A 17,353-nucleotide genomic window follows, 5' to 3' on the forward strand; every position below is an offset into this window, starting at 1 on the left:
CGTTGCACAGTACATGTGGCCAGGTCCACAACCAGTCCCAAGAAAAGTGCTTGATGGAAACATGAACTCATATGGGAAGGCTAATATTGAGGTTAACGAAGCTTTTAACAAGCTAGCTCAAATGACTATTGACTATTTATTTACGTACTGTGGACGGACTGCCATTTTCAGCACTCTGCCACCCTTCCTATTATAGATATGAGCTCAGAGCTGGCTGGGAAGAAAGGCTGGGCACCCACTCATCATTGAAATCCCCATCAGCGAGGCATATAATATGCAGCCTTGAAATTTTGACCCAGATCAAAAACTTTGGGCTATTGATTAATGGCCCGTAAGGAACAGGAACAAGGGTTTCAGTTCTCTTTCACCTCTATCCATATCATCATACACTAAAATTTCAGAAAGCCTTTTATGATTTTGCAAATAAATTTAGGAGCTGGGACATGAGAGCCCAGCTGCAGGTTGGTGCAGCTCAACATCTACCAGAGCATTCTAGCCCAGCCCAATTTCTTTAACATCAAAGTGAGAATTGGCATAGGGCTTCAAGAAAGTCCATCAAGTATGTTGTTATCGTTTTGAGAGTTGGCATCACATTCCATTCCAATACAGAACTGCCATTACTACCATACCCTTCTACTGATCAATAGGAGAGAAGGCACCAGGACACAATGTCCAATTGAAATCCTTATCCATTTGGTTTCACAACCCAAGTAAGGCAGATAAGGTTGTTGAGCCCTGAGGAGGTACACAGCTGCAATTTTCACATGCTACATGGCTGACTGCAGAGTATCAATGCTTTGTGATTGTGCATTCCTTCATACTGTGCATCATATTCTAGTTCTCCATAGCTGGAAGCCCAATAATGTCAGCAAATGCTGGTGCACAGAAATAATCTAGGACAAGTCTTTAAAGTTCTGCATCTATACCTGCTTCAGCAGAGCTAGGATGTGAGCTAGCATTCCAGTGAGCTTTCCTGGGTCAGCCTTGCCACCTAGACCTGGTCCTTTCTCATTTGAGCTCAATAAATTTCTTAGTGCACACCCTACTAATCACTAAATAAGAGATGGTGCTGAATTCTGTACCAGTGCAGCACTAGTGCAGAATAAAAACAAGTGGTGATGCATCTTCTGGAGGGGTATCTGACTAGAGCGACTGAGTCAATTGAGTGACCTAGAATGTGTAGAGAAGAGCAAGGGTTAAGATCTAGTTGCAAGAGTAAGTGTTGAGATCAATGGCAGAAGCAATGCACCATCAGGTTGTTACACTCAGTGTGTGACAGTGTGAGTGTGTAATTGGGAGAGTTAATTAGAAAGAGAAAAAGAAGGAAAGATGCCCATATATACCCTGCTGTGCATGGCCTCCAGCCTTGACATCCTCAATGCTGTCTTTACCAATGATGTTGATGGCACCTTTTTCCCATCGGTGTCAGTATGTGAAGAGTAGCAGAACGTCTTCCTGCACTGGTTGTTTCTCTGCTGTTCCCTGCCAACTTTGCCTGGACAGAAAATGAAACTGGATTAATATGTTTCCTAGGCAAGGATTTTCAGTATTTACAAGGCTTGTGATAATGTACATGATGATAGAAACAAATGAGAAAGATATAGCAACAAGGGTATAACAGCTTTTGAGAGTGAATGCAAGGTTATACGTGCAGTAATGTCTTACTTGATGACTTATGTAGAACCATGAGAAGTGATGAAGGGAAAAACTGATCATTTTGTGACAAAGGTAGGATTATTTGCAGGCTGTGAGATGTTGAGGGGAATTTTAGCTTGACATAATTGAATGTTTTATGGCACTGTAGCTAAGTCTTGTCCATCAACTATCCATGGGAGAAGCTCCTATCCTGATTTTAATTAGCTCCAACAGTTATGATGCTGCATTGGAAAGCCTTAGGGCACTGTTAGAACACATGTTTGCTGACTGCTGCACAATGCCGTTTCCCTTGACATGAAAAATTGCAGGCAAAAGTGAGGACTGCAGGTGCTGGAGATCAGAGTCTAGATTAGAGTGGTGCTGGAAAAGCACAGCAGGTCAGGCAGCATCCGAGGAGCAGGAAAATCAACATTTCAGGCAAAAGCCCTTCATCAGGAAACATCAAGAAATCAGGAAACATTCCTGATGAAGAGCTTTTGCCTGAAACATTGATTTTCCTGCTCCTCGGAAGCTGCCTTACCTGCTGTGCTTTTCCAGCACCACTCTAATTAAAAATTGCAGTTCCTTTCAAGGTGTTGAGTAAACCAATAAGAAGTAGCTATACCATGACATTTACTAACTACCAATCAATGAGCTCTCCAAGGGGAGACTGAAGGACATCTCCAAAAGAAATATAAATTGATTCTGCACTAAATTCTCTGGATGATCAAAGCTTGCTGATTGTCCATTAGCTGTGTGTTTGTCACTCACTGCCTTTATTTCCCTTCAGTTAAATATTGTCATACTGATCTGCCAAAAATCTCTTAATTTCTTACATGCTCTGTGTCTCTTTCCTGTCTTCCCCTTCAAGTCCTTGTTTCCTTCACTCTTCTCTTTGACTTTGTACAAATGCTCATTCTCTCTTGCTAGTCCTCTGAAGCAGTTCTGAAGAAGGTCCCTGGACCCAGAGGCTCCACCAATATCTTTTTGCCCAAACACTTATTGACTCTGAGAAAGTGTTGGTGAGTTACTTTCATTGACCTGCTGCAGGCCATTTCTTGTAAAAATACACACTGGAAAATATTCCAAGGTGTTGACTAAGCAAAATAGTATGGAGGAGTGCTTGCATGAATTGAGACCCCATGCTGCCTTTGTGCTTCTGAAAGCCAGGTTAAGTTGCTGCAGCGCATAGTGTAATCATACACACTGCTACCACTGTGCATCAATATTCATAGGAGTGAATTCTCAAGGTGGTGAATCGAGTGCCATTCAAACTGGGTACCTGGCATTTTCAGCGTGGTTGGGGCTGCACTGACCCAGGCAAATTAACAATATTCTATTACAGCTCTGATTTGTACTTTGTAGATGTTGGGAAGGCATTTCGGGAGTTAGGAGGTGAGTTAGTCACTGCAGAATTGCCAGCCTCTGACCTGCTTTTAAAGCCACTACATTTATTTGGCTAGTCCTAAAGTCATAGAGATGTACAACATGGTAACAGGCCCTTCGGTCCAACTTGTCCATGCCAACCAGATATCCTAAATAAATCTAGTCCCATTTGCCAGCATTTGGCTCATATCTCTCTAAACCCTTCCTATTCATATGCCCATCCTGATGCCTTTTAAATGTTGTAATTATTCCAGCTTCCACCACTTCCTCTGGCAGATCATTGCATACACACATCACCCTCTGCATAAAATGTTGCCCCTTATGTCCCTTTTAAATCTTTCCCCTCTCACCTTAAACATATTCCATCTAGTTCTGGACTCGCCAAGACCAAGGAAAAGACCTTGTCTATTTACCCTATCCATGCCCCTCATGATTTTATGCATGTTTATAAGGTCACTCCTCAGCCTCCGACGCTCAGGGAAAATAGCCTTAGCCTATTAGCCTCTTCAAAGCTCAAACTCTCCAACCCTGGCAACGTCCTTGTAAATCTTTTCTGAACCCTATCAACTTTCCCAACATCCTTCCTATAACAGGAAGACAAGAATTGTACGCAGTATTCCAATAGTGGCCTAACCAACGTCCTGTAACATGACTTCACAACTCCTGTACTCAGTGCACTGACCAATAAAGTTGAGAATGCCAAATGCCTTCTTCACTATCCTATCTACCTGAAAATTCACTTCCAAGGAAACTATGAACCTTTTTCATTCAGCAACACTCCCCAGGACCTGACCATTAAATATATAGGGTCCTGCCCTGATTTGCTGTACCAAAATATAATGCCTCACATTTATCTAAATTAAACTCCATCTGCCACTCCTCAGCCTGTTAGCCTGTTTGATCATAATCCCATTGTACTCTGAGGTAACCTTGTTTGTTGTCCACTCCACGTCTAATATTGGTGTCATCTGCAAACTTGCTAACCATTCTCCTATGTCCACATCCAAATCATTTGTATAAATGATGAAAAGCAATGGAACCAGCACCAGTCATTGTGGCACACCGCTGGTCAAGCCTTCAATCTGAAAAGCAATCCTCTACCACCTCCCTCTGTCTTCTACCTTTGAGCCAATTCTATTTCAAATGGCTATTCTCCCTCTATTGCATGTGATCTAACCTTGCTGACCAGTCTACTATGAGGAACCTTGTCAAATGCCTTACTGATGTCCATAGGTGCAAATTCTACTTGTCACTTATCAGAAGGAGTGCAGGGATTAGATATGATCCATCAATTGTGGGATAGCTTAGCTATGTTTTTCAGATTCTGAAGCAGGTCATTGTATATTGGTAATGTCACTGAGCTATAGGCCCAGGTTAACGCTTTGGGGAGATGAATTCGCTCCCATTGTGGCAGATGGTGGAATGTCATTCAATTAGTAAAATCTGGAATCAAAAACTAGTCTCAGCAATGGTGACCATGAAACCATTGTTGATTTCTACAAAAATATCGAGTTTAATATAGCCCCTTTAGAGAAGAAAATCTGATGTCCTTTTCTGGTCTGTCCTATCTGTGACTCCATAGCCACAGCAATATGGAATACTGTCAAATGCCCTATTTCACTGTATTTCCTAATTTGTCTGCCTTGTTTTTGAATGACTTATCCTGTATTTCTGTATTCCAATTTTACCTTTTTTCTGCTTCTCTCTCAGATTGTCCCCCTCCACTTTTTTATTCCTATCCTTGCTTTTTTTCCTGTTATTCTTAACTTCTTGTATTCAGGGTACACACACCATGCAACACTCCTGTATTGTGTTTCTCAGTCCAATTTGTTTGATTGCATTGCATGTATTTCATAGCACCTCTAAATAGGAAGGTAATTACATTATGGCTTAATCTTGATTTCCTAAAGTACTTTAATGTATTCAATAGATTGATTGCTTTTTCTCCAGGAAATATCATTGTGTATGGGAGCACACTGGACGCTTACGTCACAGTGAATACTATCCTGACTTTTGGAATTGATGGCTCTTTCGTACATCTGGTGAAGCCACCTTCGGATTCAGGCAGACGTTGTTTTAACAATCCTGAGATAGAAAGCAAGGTAGAGGAAGCACTCAGGAAAGCTAATGCTTCTGTGTATTCTAACTGTCTGCTCGCTCAGTATAACAATGGGAAGCTCCATGAACGTATAACCCTTGCAACTTTCACCACGGATTCTCAACCATTGAGTCTAAAATGTGTGGTAAGTGAAATCTTTTTTAAGTGAACAATTCCAATTATCAAAACACTGAGCATTTTTTTCACTCAGTCTGAAATATAAACATGGACAAGTAAGAGTTTCCATAGATATTTTTAAAAAGTTAACAATTGTGACAATTGTTCGAATCAAAAGTGACTCTGTTGAATTAATAATAGAAAATAAGGAATACATCCCAAAAGAAATACAGTAAATTAGAAAATGGAAAGGTAGGATGAACTCCAGAAAATTGCAATCATCAGGAAAGGGGTACCGAGTAAATGATTGGAGCTGCAGCCTGACAAAAACTTGGGGCCTGATGGACTTTATTGAAAGTCTTAAAAGAAGTGACTAGTGAGATGATTGATGTGTTGTTTTCATCTTCCAAAATTCACTAAATTTAGGGAATTTCCATTAGTTTGAAAAATAACAAATTCAATTCCATTATTTAAAAAAAAGGGCAAAGACAGAAAGCAGAAAACTGTAGGCCAGTTAGCTTAACATCTGTCATCAGAAAAACGTTAGGAGCTAGATTAAAGACCGTTATATCAGGACACTTTGAAAAGGTTAAAATAATTAAGCAGAGTAAACATGGCTTTGTGAAAGAGAAGTTATGTTTGACCAATTTTTGGAGTCCTTTAAAGAAAATACATTTGCCAAGGGCAAATGTAAACTGGTAGAAGTACTGCAAGGCACATGAAAGGTTATTATGGAAAGTGAAAGCTTATGGTGTGGGGGATAGCATATTGGTGTGGAGAGAAACTTAGCTAATTGGAATCAGAAAGTAAGAATAGATTTGCTGTTTTCTGATTGGCATGATGTAGCAAATGATGTGCCACAGAGATCAATACTGGACCTCAACTTTTACAATTTAAATGAATGACTTGGATGAAGGGATTGAAAATATGGTTGTTAAACTTGATTGGTTGATTTATTGTCACATGTGCCTAAGTACAATATAAAGCTTTGTTTGCGAGCAGCACACGCAAATCATAGTAAGCAAGGACATACAGATTATATGGTGAAAACCTATTGGACAGAATGAGGCATACAGGTTACACCGCACAGGACATGCACGAGGCAAGATCACCATTAACAAGATCAATATTATTTGAAGTTAGAGAGTCCATTCATCAGCTGTTCCTGAACCTGCTGGTGCATGTGTTCAAGCTTCTGTTTCTTCTGCCTGACAGAAGAGGTTGTTGGAGAGCATTACAGGACTGGGATGGGTATTTGATGATGTTGGCAGCCTTTCCACTGCAATGAAAGATGTAAATGGAGTCCATGGATGGGAGGTTAGCTTCCATGATGGTCTAAGGTGTACACACAACCATCTGTAGTTTCTTACATTCCTGGGCAGAGCTATTGCCATACAAGGTGTTATGCACTTGGACAATATGCTTTCTATGATTTATCTGTAAGTATTGATGAGGATTCTTATGGACATGTCAAGTGTCCTGAACTGGCTGAGGAAGAAAAGACATTGTTGTGCCTTTTCAACCATCGTATCTACATCGGAAGTCCGGAACAGGTCATTGGTTATTGTGACTCCTAGGAACTTGATCCTTTCAACCTTCTCAACCTCCACTCTGTTGATGGACGGGGTTGGGGGATTACGGGGGAGGGGTGTGTGTGTTCTCCTCCTTTCTTTGTGAAGTCAATGATCAGTTCTTTACTTTTGCTGACATTGAGAGAGAGAGGTTGTTCTCATTGCAGCACATAACCAAGTCTTCTATCTCCTTTCTGTACTCTGACTCATCGTTGTTTGATATCATCAGCAAACTTGCAGATGGCGTTCATGTAGACTTTGGCTACACAGTCATGGATGTAGAGTGAGCATGACAGGTGGCTGAGAACATATCCTAGGGGAGGCTGCAGTGTTGAGTGGAGGAGGTTATTGTGGAGGAGGTACAGTTGTCTATCTTCAATGATTGCGGTCTATGGCTCGGGAGTCTGAGAATCCAGTTGTAGAGGTTGGAGCCACGACTATGTCTCAAAGTTTTGAGATCAGTCTGGAGGGAATAATGTATTGAAGGCAGAGCTATAGTCGACGAGCAGGAGTCTGACGTAGGCATCCTTGTTGACCAGATATTCCAGAAATGAGTGCAGGGCTAGGGAAATGTGGACCTGTTACATTGGTAGGCAAATTGCAGAAGATCGAGTCATGCTGGGAGACTAGAGTTGATGTGGGCCATGACCAGCCTTTCAAAGTTCTTCATGATTATGGAGATCAAAGCCACTGGGTGGTAGTCATTAGGACACGTTGGAGTGCTTTCTTAGATACTGGGACGATGGTGGTCTTTTTAAAGCAGGTGGGGACTTTGGCTCGTAGAAGAGAGAGGTTGAAGTTGTCAGTGAATACCTCCGCCAGCTGGCCTGCACAAGATCTAAGTGCACGACCAGGGATTTCTTCTGGGTCCATCACTTTCCTTGGGTTGACACCCAGGAAGATCACTCTAAGGTCTGCAGTGGTGCTGAAAGCAACGGGTACACCAGGAGCTGTCAGGGCAGGTGACACCGTGCTGCTGGCATTCTGCTCGAACCGAGCATAGAAAGCATTAAGCGCATCAGGGAGTGTTAAGTATTTGCCCGCTATCTTGCTCTGTTTCATTTTGTATCCCATTATGTTATTTAACTTATTTATAATACAAAGATAGATAGGAACATAAGTTATGAAAAGGACATACAAATGGATGTAGGTATGTTAAGTATCTACCTGTCAAACACCTTCAAAACCAGACATGTGATATAAGGCAAGTGAGTTAGAAGACTGCACAAATTTATCTAAAGAGGTATAGTGTGACTTTTTTTCAGAAACCTAGGTACAATTTGGGTGTGCTTCCAAGTCAAATATTCCAACCTGTAAGATCTTTTGAAAGGACAAGGAAGCTGGCAAAGGAGAATTCATAAAATGTTCCATTGCAATTCTAAAAATAATGATAAGATTGATAAGACAGCAGACTTTTAATTGGTAGATTTAAGAGACAAAAAAGAATGTAAGGCTTTATTAGATGTTGTCTTCAGATCTCTTGATGTTAGTGATGTAGAAGAATGATATATAAACATGGAGACCAGGAAAGCATATAATAAGTGGTTACTAACAGAATGTCTTAATTTTTTACAATAACTGCAAGATAGTAACTTAGCAATGGCAACTAATTTTCAAAATACATTTGGGACTTTTCTAAAGCAATATATTTTAGAGCCGACAAGAAAGCAGGCCAGGTTTAATATAGTGATAAGTAATGAACCAGAATTAGGTAACAATCTAACCAGAATGGAACACTTTACAAATAATGATTATATTATAATTGTACACAATATTAGATTTGAGGAGGAGAGACAGAAGCAACCATAGTTTTCAACGTAGGGAAGGCAAATGCTGAAGGGATGAGAAATGAGTGGACAGTAATGACTTGGAAATTCCAAGAAGTGGCAATTAGATTGCCCTTTTTCCATTTTCTGTCTCTTGACCCACCTGCACTTTCCTGCCAGTCAAGAGCTTTGTTCCATTCTGTGTAAAATGGCAGTTAAGTTGAACAGAATGTTGATATTAAACAGCATGCACTTCCTTACCAGATCATCCAATGTTCTGGAAGAAGATATGAGCATTCATGATACTGTTCCTGGAGATGGTCTCTGACAGATGCAATGGATCCACTACAACCCACCGACTTCCAGTTACCCTTGACAATAAATCCTCAGACCCTGCTTCCTGTAAATACTCTATTCCATTCTTATAGTTCCTCCGTCTCTGTTGCATCTGTTCCGAAGATGGCTGCCTCCAAAATGTTCACCTTCTTCCTCAACTGAGGATTCTTCACCATCATGGTTGACAGGGCCCTCAGCTGCACTTCAACCCTTACCCCCTCTCTTCCCTCCCACAACAGAAATAGGGTACCCCTTGTCCTCACCTACCATCCCACCAATACATACATCCAGTGGATCATTAGCCACCATTTCTGTCACCTCCAATGGAATACTACCACCAACATATATTCCCATTCCCTGTCAGCCTTCTGCAGGGTCCGTTCCTTCTGGGACACCTTGACCCACTCCTCCTGCACTTCTAACATTCCCCACATCCCCACAGCGCCTTCCCATACAATCACAGAAGGAATAACACCTGCTTGTTTCGTTCCTCCTGCCTCATTATCCAAGACCCCAGGTGAAGCAATGATTTATCTGCATTTCACTCAATCTAGTCTACTGTGTTCGCTGCTCATAATATGTTCTCCTGCACACTGGAGAGGTGAAACACAGATTGGGCAACCACTTAGCAGAACACCTACATTCTGTTCACAAAAATGACCCTGAGCTTCCAGTTCTCTGCCATTTCAATACATCAGTGTGTTCCCTAGCCAACATTTCTGTCTCAGGCTTGCTGTAGTGCTCCTGCAAAGGTCAAGCGGGTAACCTGGAAGAACAACGCCTCATTTCCCGCTTGGGAATCCTGCAGCCTTCTAGACTCAGAATGCTTAGAATCATACAACATGGAAACAGACTCAATATAGAGTTCAATAATTTTAGGGCTTGAGCACCTTCTACCATGTCGTTATCCCAACCCCCATACACCCTTTTGTCATCACATGGGCCACTACCACAAACAACCTATCGTCAGCTACTAACGGTCTCCATCCACAGCTATTCACTCTCCCAGGTCACTGACCTTTACCCATTCCTTTGTCTGCCCAGTATTTTTTCTCTCTCTCTCAGACTTCCATCTCCACCTGTTGTTTCCTCCTCCTACCCCTGACCCCATCTATATACCTACCTTTTTCTAGCTGCAATCAGTTCTGAAGTAGAAGTACTGGACTCAAAAAGTTAAGCCTGCTCTCCATCCACAGATGCTGCCAGACCTGCTGAGTTTTTCCAGCTTTTCTATTTTTGTTTTTAAGTGGTATGTTGGGTCACTTAAGAGGACAATTAAGAGTCATTCACTTCAATATGTATATTTGTGCTGGTGGAGGTTGCACATGAGTAATCTGGTGGTAAACCCTTAGAATGCTCAGCCTCCTCTAAAGATTTCCTGGTATCCTCTCTTATTAGCCCCTCCTTCACCCTTGAAGGATTTCTCAAATATGAAGGAAACAGAGAATGGTTATTAACTCAGCTTGGTGCATATCATGATATTTCAGTTATTGCTAACATCAGTTTGGCAAGTGTCTGTTAATTGCCAAGTAGCAACATATTATCTAACATTGCCACCAGGATTCTGGCCATCCCCACCATTCCGTCATAGATGTAGTGTGTATATCCTGTCAGTCTCTGGGCCATTCTTCTCAAATGAGGTCAGGATGACTGCAAGTAAAGATTTGATACTCATTTTTTTTTCTCAACTTTTTCAGGCTTTCTTTAACTTTGACAAGAAGAAGGTAGATGTTGATGCATTCAGTGCCATCAATAAGGCGTGCCTCGTCTTTGATGGAAAATTGGTAATTGACTCCACCTTCCATACCAATGATATAACAATCAGAGCTGCTGGATCATTAACTAAATACTCCCGTCGTTACTATGCCGACCAATGGTCTCATGAAAATTTTAATTCGAAAGAGGTTGGATTTCAGCTGGCTGCACTCATGCTGCATCTATTTGACCCGACTCTGGAGAAAATAACTAAGCCACCAGCAGAGTTAGATAAACTTCTCCCTACTTATTCTGGACCTAAAGCCAAAGGTATGTGGATGGAATACATATGAACTTTGCTTTGGTCCTTGACCTCAGTATCAATGTCTGTCATTTGCTTCAGGTAGTAAATACAAAAGCAACCCTTGCAAAACATCCACCAGCATTCATATGGTGATGCTAGAACTATTATCTAGGTATGAATTTTACCAGAATGCGGCTAGTGTGAACTTTGACAAATTTCTTAGGGTTTTTCTCTGTGAGCCCGAGCAAGATTTCTCACGTTATTCTCCAAAGCTTGCCTCATTAGACAGGAACACACCTCTAAAGCAGCCTTCTCATCCTATCTTCCACAGAGCTAGCTAGTCAAAGTCCATATGCTAAGCATGTGTAAATAGAGGGTGGCTTAGTGACGAAATACAAGTCTCCGTGGTGTTATTTGCCTCATCCCATCTTAGAACCCTTTCTAAGGAAGTGCTACTTGCTCCCTAATGCCCAATGTGCATTAGCAATGCAACCATTGTGCTGTACTGTTCCCCACTAAAGTCAGAATGATTGTGACAGTTGATGACCCCACCACTTGCAGTAGCCCATGTCCTGCAATGCACCACTGTCTCCTGCCCCAATAGATTTTTCAGTCTTCACAAGTATTGTCCTCTCTGTATGCCCAATCCTCACAACTGACTTCCCCAACTTCCCTACCATAGCAGTCACCTTGCTAACCCCCACTTTCCTTTCACTGAATTGACCCCAGAACTGACTGTCGTGCATCTCCTGACTGACTCAGATGGGCATCTGACACTGATAACTGACCAGATTTCCTGATCTGTGCGCAGCTCCCCAACAGACTTGGATCCCACCAACACCACCCCTGCCACTAACCAGCCGCCACCCCCACCTCTCATCACACACGCACGCACGCGCGCACGCGCACACACACACACACACACACACACACACACACACACACACACACACACACACACACACACACACACACCCCCATTGAACTGATAGAGGTTGATGCTCTGACATACTGTACTCGTACCTCTAACTGGAAACAGACCCTTCGGTCCATCCTGTCCACGATGACCAGATATCCCAATCCAATCTAGTCCGACCTGCCAGCACCCAGCCATATTCCTCCAAACCCCTCCTATTCATATACCCATCCAAATGCCTCTTAAATGTTGCAATTGTACCAGCCTCCACTACTTCCTCTGGCAGCTCATTCCATACACATACCACCCCCTGTGTGAAAAAGTTGCCCCGTAGGTCTCTTTTATATCTTTCCCCTCTCACCGTAAACCTATGCCCTCTAGTTCTACACTACCCGATCCCAGGGAAAAGACTTTGTCTATTTATCCCATCCATGCCCCTCATAATTTTGTAAACCTCTATAAGGTCACCCCTCAGCCTCCGAAGCTCCAGGGAAAACAGCCCCAGCCTGTTCAGCCTCTCCCGATAGCTCAAATCAGCCAACCCTGGCAACATCCTTGTAAATCTTTTCTGAACCCTTTCAAGTTTCACAACATCTTTCCGATAGGAAAGAGACCAGAACTGCATGCAATATTCCAACAGTGGCCTAACCAATGTCTGTATAGCCGCAACATGACCTCCCAACTCCTGTACTCAATACTCTGACCAATAAAGGAAACCATACCAAACGCCTTCTTCACTATCCTATCTACCTGCGACTCCACTTTCAAGGAGCTATGAACCTGCACTCCAAGGTCTCTTTGTTCAGCAACACTCCCTCTGACCTTACCATTAAGTGTATAAGTCCTGCTAAGATTTGCTTTACCAAAATGCAGCACCTCGCAATTATCTGAATTAAACTCCATCTGCCACTTCTCAGCCCATTGGCCCCTCTGGTCCAGATCCTGTTGTAATCTGAGGTAACCCTCTTCGCTGTCCACTACACCTCCAATTTTGGTGTCATCTGCAAACTTACTAACTGTATCTCTTATGCTCGCATCCAAATCATTTATGTAAATTACAAAAAGTAGAGGACCCAGCACCGATCCTTGTGGCACTCCACTGGTCACAGGCCTCCAGTCTGAAAAACAACCCTTCACCACCACCCTCTGTCTTCTACCTTTGAGCCAGTTCTGTATCCAAATGGCTAGTTCTCCCTTTATTCAGTGAGATTAACCTTGCTAATCCGTCTCCCTTGTCGAACACTTTACTGAAGTCCATATAGATCACATCTACTGCTCTGCCCTCGTCAATCTTCTTTGTTACTTCCTCAAAAAACTCAATCAAGTTTGTGAGACATGATTTCCCACACACAAAGCCATGTCGACTATCCCTAATCAGTCCTTGCCTTTCCAAATACATGTACATCCTGTCCCTCAGGATTCCCTCCAACAACTTGCCCACCACTGAGGTCAGGCTCACCAGTCTATAGTTCCCTGGCTTGTCTTTACCACCTTTCTTAAACAGTAGCACCATGTTTGCCAACCTCCAGTCTTCCAGCACCTCACCTGTGACTATCGATGATACAAATATCTCAGCAAGTCGCCCAGCAATCACTTCTGTAGCTTCCCACAGAGGTCTCGGATACACCTGATCAGGTCCTGGGGATTTATCCACCTTTAACCGTTTCAAGACATCCAGCACTTCCTCCTCTGTAATATGACATTTTGCAAGATGTCACCATCTATTTCCTTATAGTCTATATTTTCCATATCCTTTTCCACAGTAAATACTGATGCAAAATATTCATATAGTATCTCCCCCATTTTCTGTGGCTCCACACAAAGGTCGCCTTGCTGATCTTTGAGGGGCCCTATTCTGAAGGCCTCCCATTTTCCAGCTGTCCCTTTACCTGCGAACATCTGCCTCCAATCAGCTTTCGAAAGTTCTTGACTAATACCGTCAAAATTGGCCTTTCTCCAATTTAGAACTTTAACTTTTAGATCTGGTCTATCCTTTTCCATCACGATTTTAAAACGAATAGAATTATGGTCACTGGCCCCAAAGTGCTCCCCCACTGACACCTTAGCCACCGGCCCTGCCTTATTTCCCAAAAGTAGGTCAAGTTTTGCACCTTCTCTAGTAGGTACATCCACATACTGAATCAGAAAATTGTCTTGTACGCACTTAAATTCCTCTCCATCTAAACCCTTAACACTATAGCAGTCCCAGTCTATGTTTGGAAAGTTAAAATCCCCTACCATAACTACCCTATTATTCTTACAGATAGCTGAGATCTTCTTACAAGTTTGTTTCCCAATTTCCCTCTGACTATTAGGGGGTCTATAATACAATCCCAATAAGATGAGCATCCCTTTCTTATTTCTCAGTTCCACTCAAATAACATCCCTGGATGTATTCCCAAGAATATCCTCCCTCAGCACAGCTGTAATGCTATCCCTTATCAAAAATGCCACTCTCCCTCCTCTCTTGCCTCCCTTTCTATCCTTCTTGTAGCATTTGTATCCTGGAACAAGCTGCCAGTCCTGCCCATCCCTGAGCCATGTTTCTGTAATTGTTATGATATCCCAGTCCCATGTTCCTAACCATGCCCTGAGTTCATCTGCCTTCCCTGTTAGGCCCCTTACATTTAAATAAATGCAGTTTAATTTATTAGTCCTACCTTGTCCCTGCCTGCCCTGATTCACTTCTGTTCTCAACTATATCAGTCTCAGATTCATCTCTTTCCTCACTATCTCCCTAGGTCCCACCCCCCAACCTTACTAGTTTAAATCCTCTCAAGCAGTTCTAGCAAATTTCCCTGCCAGTATATTAGTCCCCTTCCAATTTAGGTGCAATCCGTACTTCTTGTACAGGTGACTTCTACCCCAAAAGAGATTCCAATGATCCAAAAATGTGAATCCTTCTCCCATACACCAGCTCCTCAACCATGCATTCATCTGCTCTATCCTCCTATTCCTGCCCTCACTAGCTTGTAGCACTGGGAGTAATCCAGATATTACTACCCTTGAGGACCTCCTTTTTAAATTTCTACCTAACTCTCTCTAATCTCCCTTCAGAATCTCAACCTTTTCGCTTCCTATATCGTTGGTTCCAATGTTGACAATGACCTCTTGCTGGCCCCTCTCCCCCATGAGAACATTTTGCACCCTCTCTGAGACATCCTTGATCCTGGCACCAGGAAACAACACACCATTCTACTTTTTCTCTGCTGGCCACAGAAACATCTGTCTGTACCTCGGACTACAGAATCCCCTAACAAAATTGATCTCTTGGAAGCCGATGTACCCCTCATTGCATTATAGCCAGTCTCAATACCAGAAACTTGGCTGTTCGTGCTACGTTCCCCTGAGAATCCATCACCCCCTACATTTTCCAAAACAGCATACCTGTTTGAAATGGTTATATCCACAAAGGACTCCTGCCCTAGGTGCCGACCTCTTTTACCCTTCCTGGAATTAACCCATCTATGTGACTCTATCTGAGACTTTACCCCCTTCCTATAACTGCCATCCATCACATTCTGTTGCTGTTACAAATTCCTCATCGCTTCTATCCGTCTCTCCAACTGATTCACTCAATCTGATAAGATTCGTATCCAACAGCATTTATGGCAGATATAATCTGCAGTAACACTTAAACTCTCTTTAAACTGCCACACCTGACAAGAAGTACATATCACTGCAAAGACCATTTTTGCTCCTTCACAATCTACAGACCCAGAAAATAACACCGTCTTATTCCTCTACAAAACACTCTACCAGGTTAAATTAAGGGCTATGGCTTATATTTTAAGTTTAATGAAGAGACTTAACTCCAAAAATATATAATCAAGAAAGAACCCACTGTACTCACTAATACAGCCTTTCTCTTGGACAGACATAAAACAACAATTAACTTATCTGATTCTGTGTTGTGTACTTCGCCCAAACCGGTTCCTCCAAGATTAGTTGTGAAATTCAGTGTTTGTTAATTTTCCCAGATGCACTCCGATGTCCAGCGACAAATGAATTCATAAACAGCAAAGGCAGTAACTGTGCAGGTTGTCTCTCTGTCTGTTTCTCTCTCTCTCTCTCTCTTGCACTGTCCTCACCATGTGCTCCCTTTGTCTGCTCTTCTCTCTTTTAAAACTGCTGTGGTTTTGATATTTTGTTTTCCAAAGTTCCAAAACAATGCAACAGCATATAAAACAGTAATTGCTGCTCCTGGAATTCGAGGAAATCACCTCCAGCACCTAAAGTACCTCAAAAAAAAGGAGCAGCTCTTACAGCCAGAAATGTTTCCAGTCCTCCATCTTAGATTACCCAGAATCCTTTCCTGACTGAAGACTACCCCCAAAAACCTTCAGGTATGGCCATTTGTTTGAAGCATATGAAGTGTATTTGCCATGTATGCTGCAGCACATGCTGCAGTTAGAAGGCAAAGCACCGTGTGCCATACACATGTCCATCTCCTTGACTAATGACTGCTAACATTTGGGCGGCACGGTGGCACAGTGGTTAGCACTGCTGCCTCGCAGCGCCGGAGACCCGGGTTCAATTCCCGCCTCGGGCGACTGACTGTGTGGAGTTTGCACGTTCTCCCCGTGTCTGCGTGGGTTTCCTCCGGGTGCTCCGGTTTCCTCCCACAGTCCAAAGATGTGCAGGTCAGGTGAATTGGCCATGCTAAATTGCCCGTAGTGTTAGATAAGGGGTAGATGTAGATGTAGATGTAGGGGTATGGGTGGGTTACGCTTCGGCGGGGCGGTGTGGACTTGTTGGGCCAGAGGGCCTGTTTCCACACTGTAAGTAATCTAAAAAAAAAACAACCATGATAATCTTTGTGTCTATGTATAACAGCAAGGCAAGACAGATATATTGTGAGCCTTTAAGTTCTAGCTTAGGCTGCAAAGCTCAAAATAGCAAGGCAAAGCAGACATGAACATTGAAGTAGTCACTAAGTGAGTGTATGCTAAGAAAGCAAGCAATGAGCCCTGAGATGCAGCCCAGTCCAGTTCCTGAGTTGCGAGCCTGTCCCTGTGTGCAAAGTGTCCTGGCAACAGCATTATGATGGAAGCTGCTGGTGCACTCCAAAAGATACCATTGAAGCACAGAACTGTATTGTAAGTGGATCAGAGGATATAATGAGGTTGGCGTGTGTCTGACACCAGTGTCTGTAGATAGGTGTGGTTCGGGGGCTGTGTTTTCTACTCAGAGATGTGCCCTGTGGTGTTACTGACAGCTGTCGAAGATGGAGGACTGGAGGAGCAAGTACAAGCTGGAGTCACCAGCTAACCGCCCTGACTTTTATGTCAGGAATTATTGATCACTAGTTTCTATTTGGTGTGGGAGAGAATGGGAACCTGCATATACATGAAATGAGAGGGAGTGATAGTAAGATGTTTGTAAATGCAACTAAATACAAAGTATCCTCTTGCCACTCACTGGCGAGATTCTCATCTCACCATTTAACACTTAGTTGGAGAATGGAAATTTTTGCTCTTGGCATTGAGAATCTTATTACTTCTGAACTCTCCCTATATTTCCAACTTT

At 42.7% G+C, this 17,353-nt stretch overlaps 1 protein-coding gene across 1 annotated transcript in view; it reads left to right on the forward strand.

The window, feature by feature from the left end:
• cfap61 (cilia and flagella associated protein 61) overlaps positions 1-17,353 on the forward strand; it is a 250,290-nt gene that overhangs the window by 156,308 nt on the left and 76,629 nt on the right. Inside the window, exons 21-22 of the mRNA XM_072581649.1 lie at positions 4,972-5,264; positions 10,607-10,934. Coding sequence (XP_072437750.1) covers positions 4,972-5,264; positions 10,607-10,934 — 621 coding nt within the window. The remainder of the gene's footprint in view (positions 1-4,971; positions 5,265-10,606; positions 10,935-17,353) is intronic.

Source organism: Chiloscyllium punctatum, chromosome 11 (genome assembly GCF_047496795.1).
Source record: "Chiloscyllium punctatum isolate Juve2018m chromosome 11, sChiPun1.3, whole genome shotgun sequence".
Lineage (NCBI taxonomy): Eukaryota > Metazoa > Chordata > Chondrichthyes > Orectolobiformes > Hemiscylliidae > Chiloscyllium > Chiloscyllium punctatum.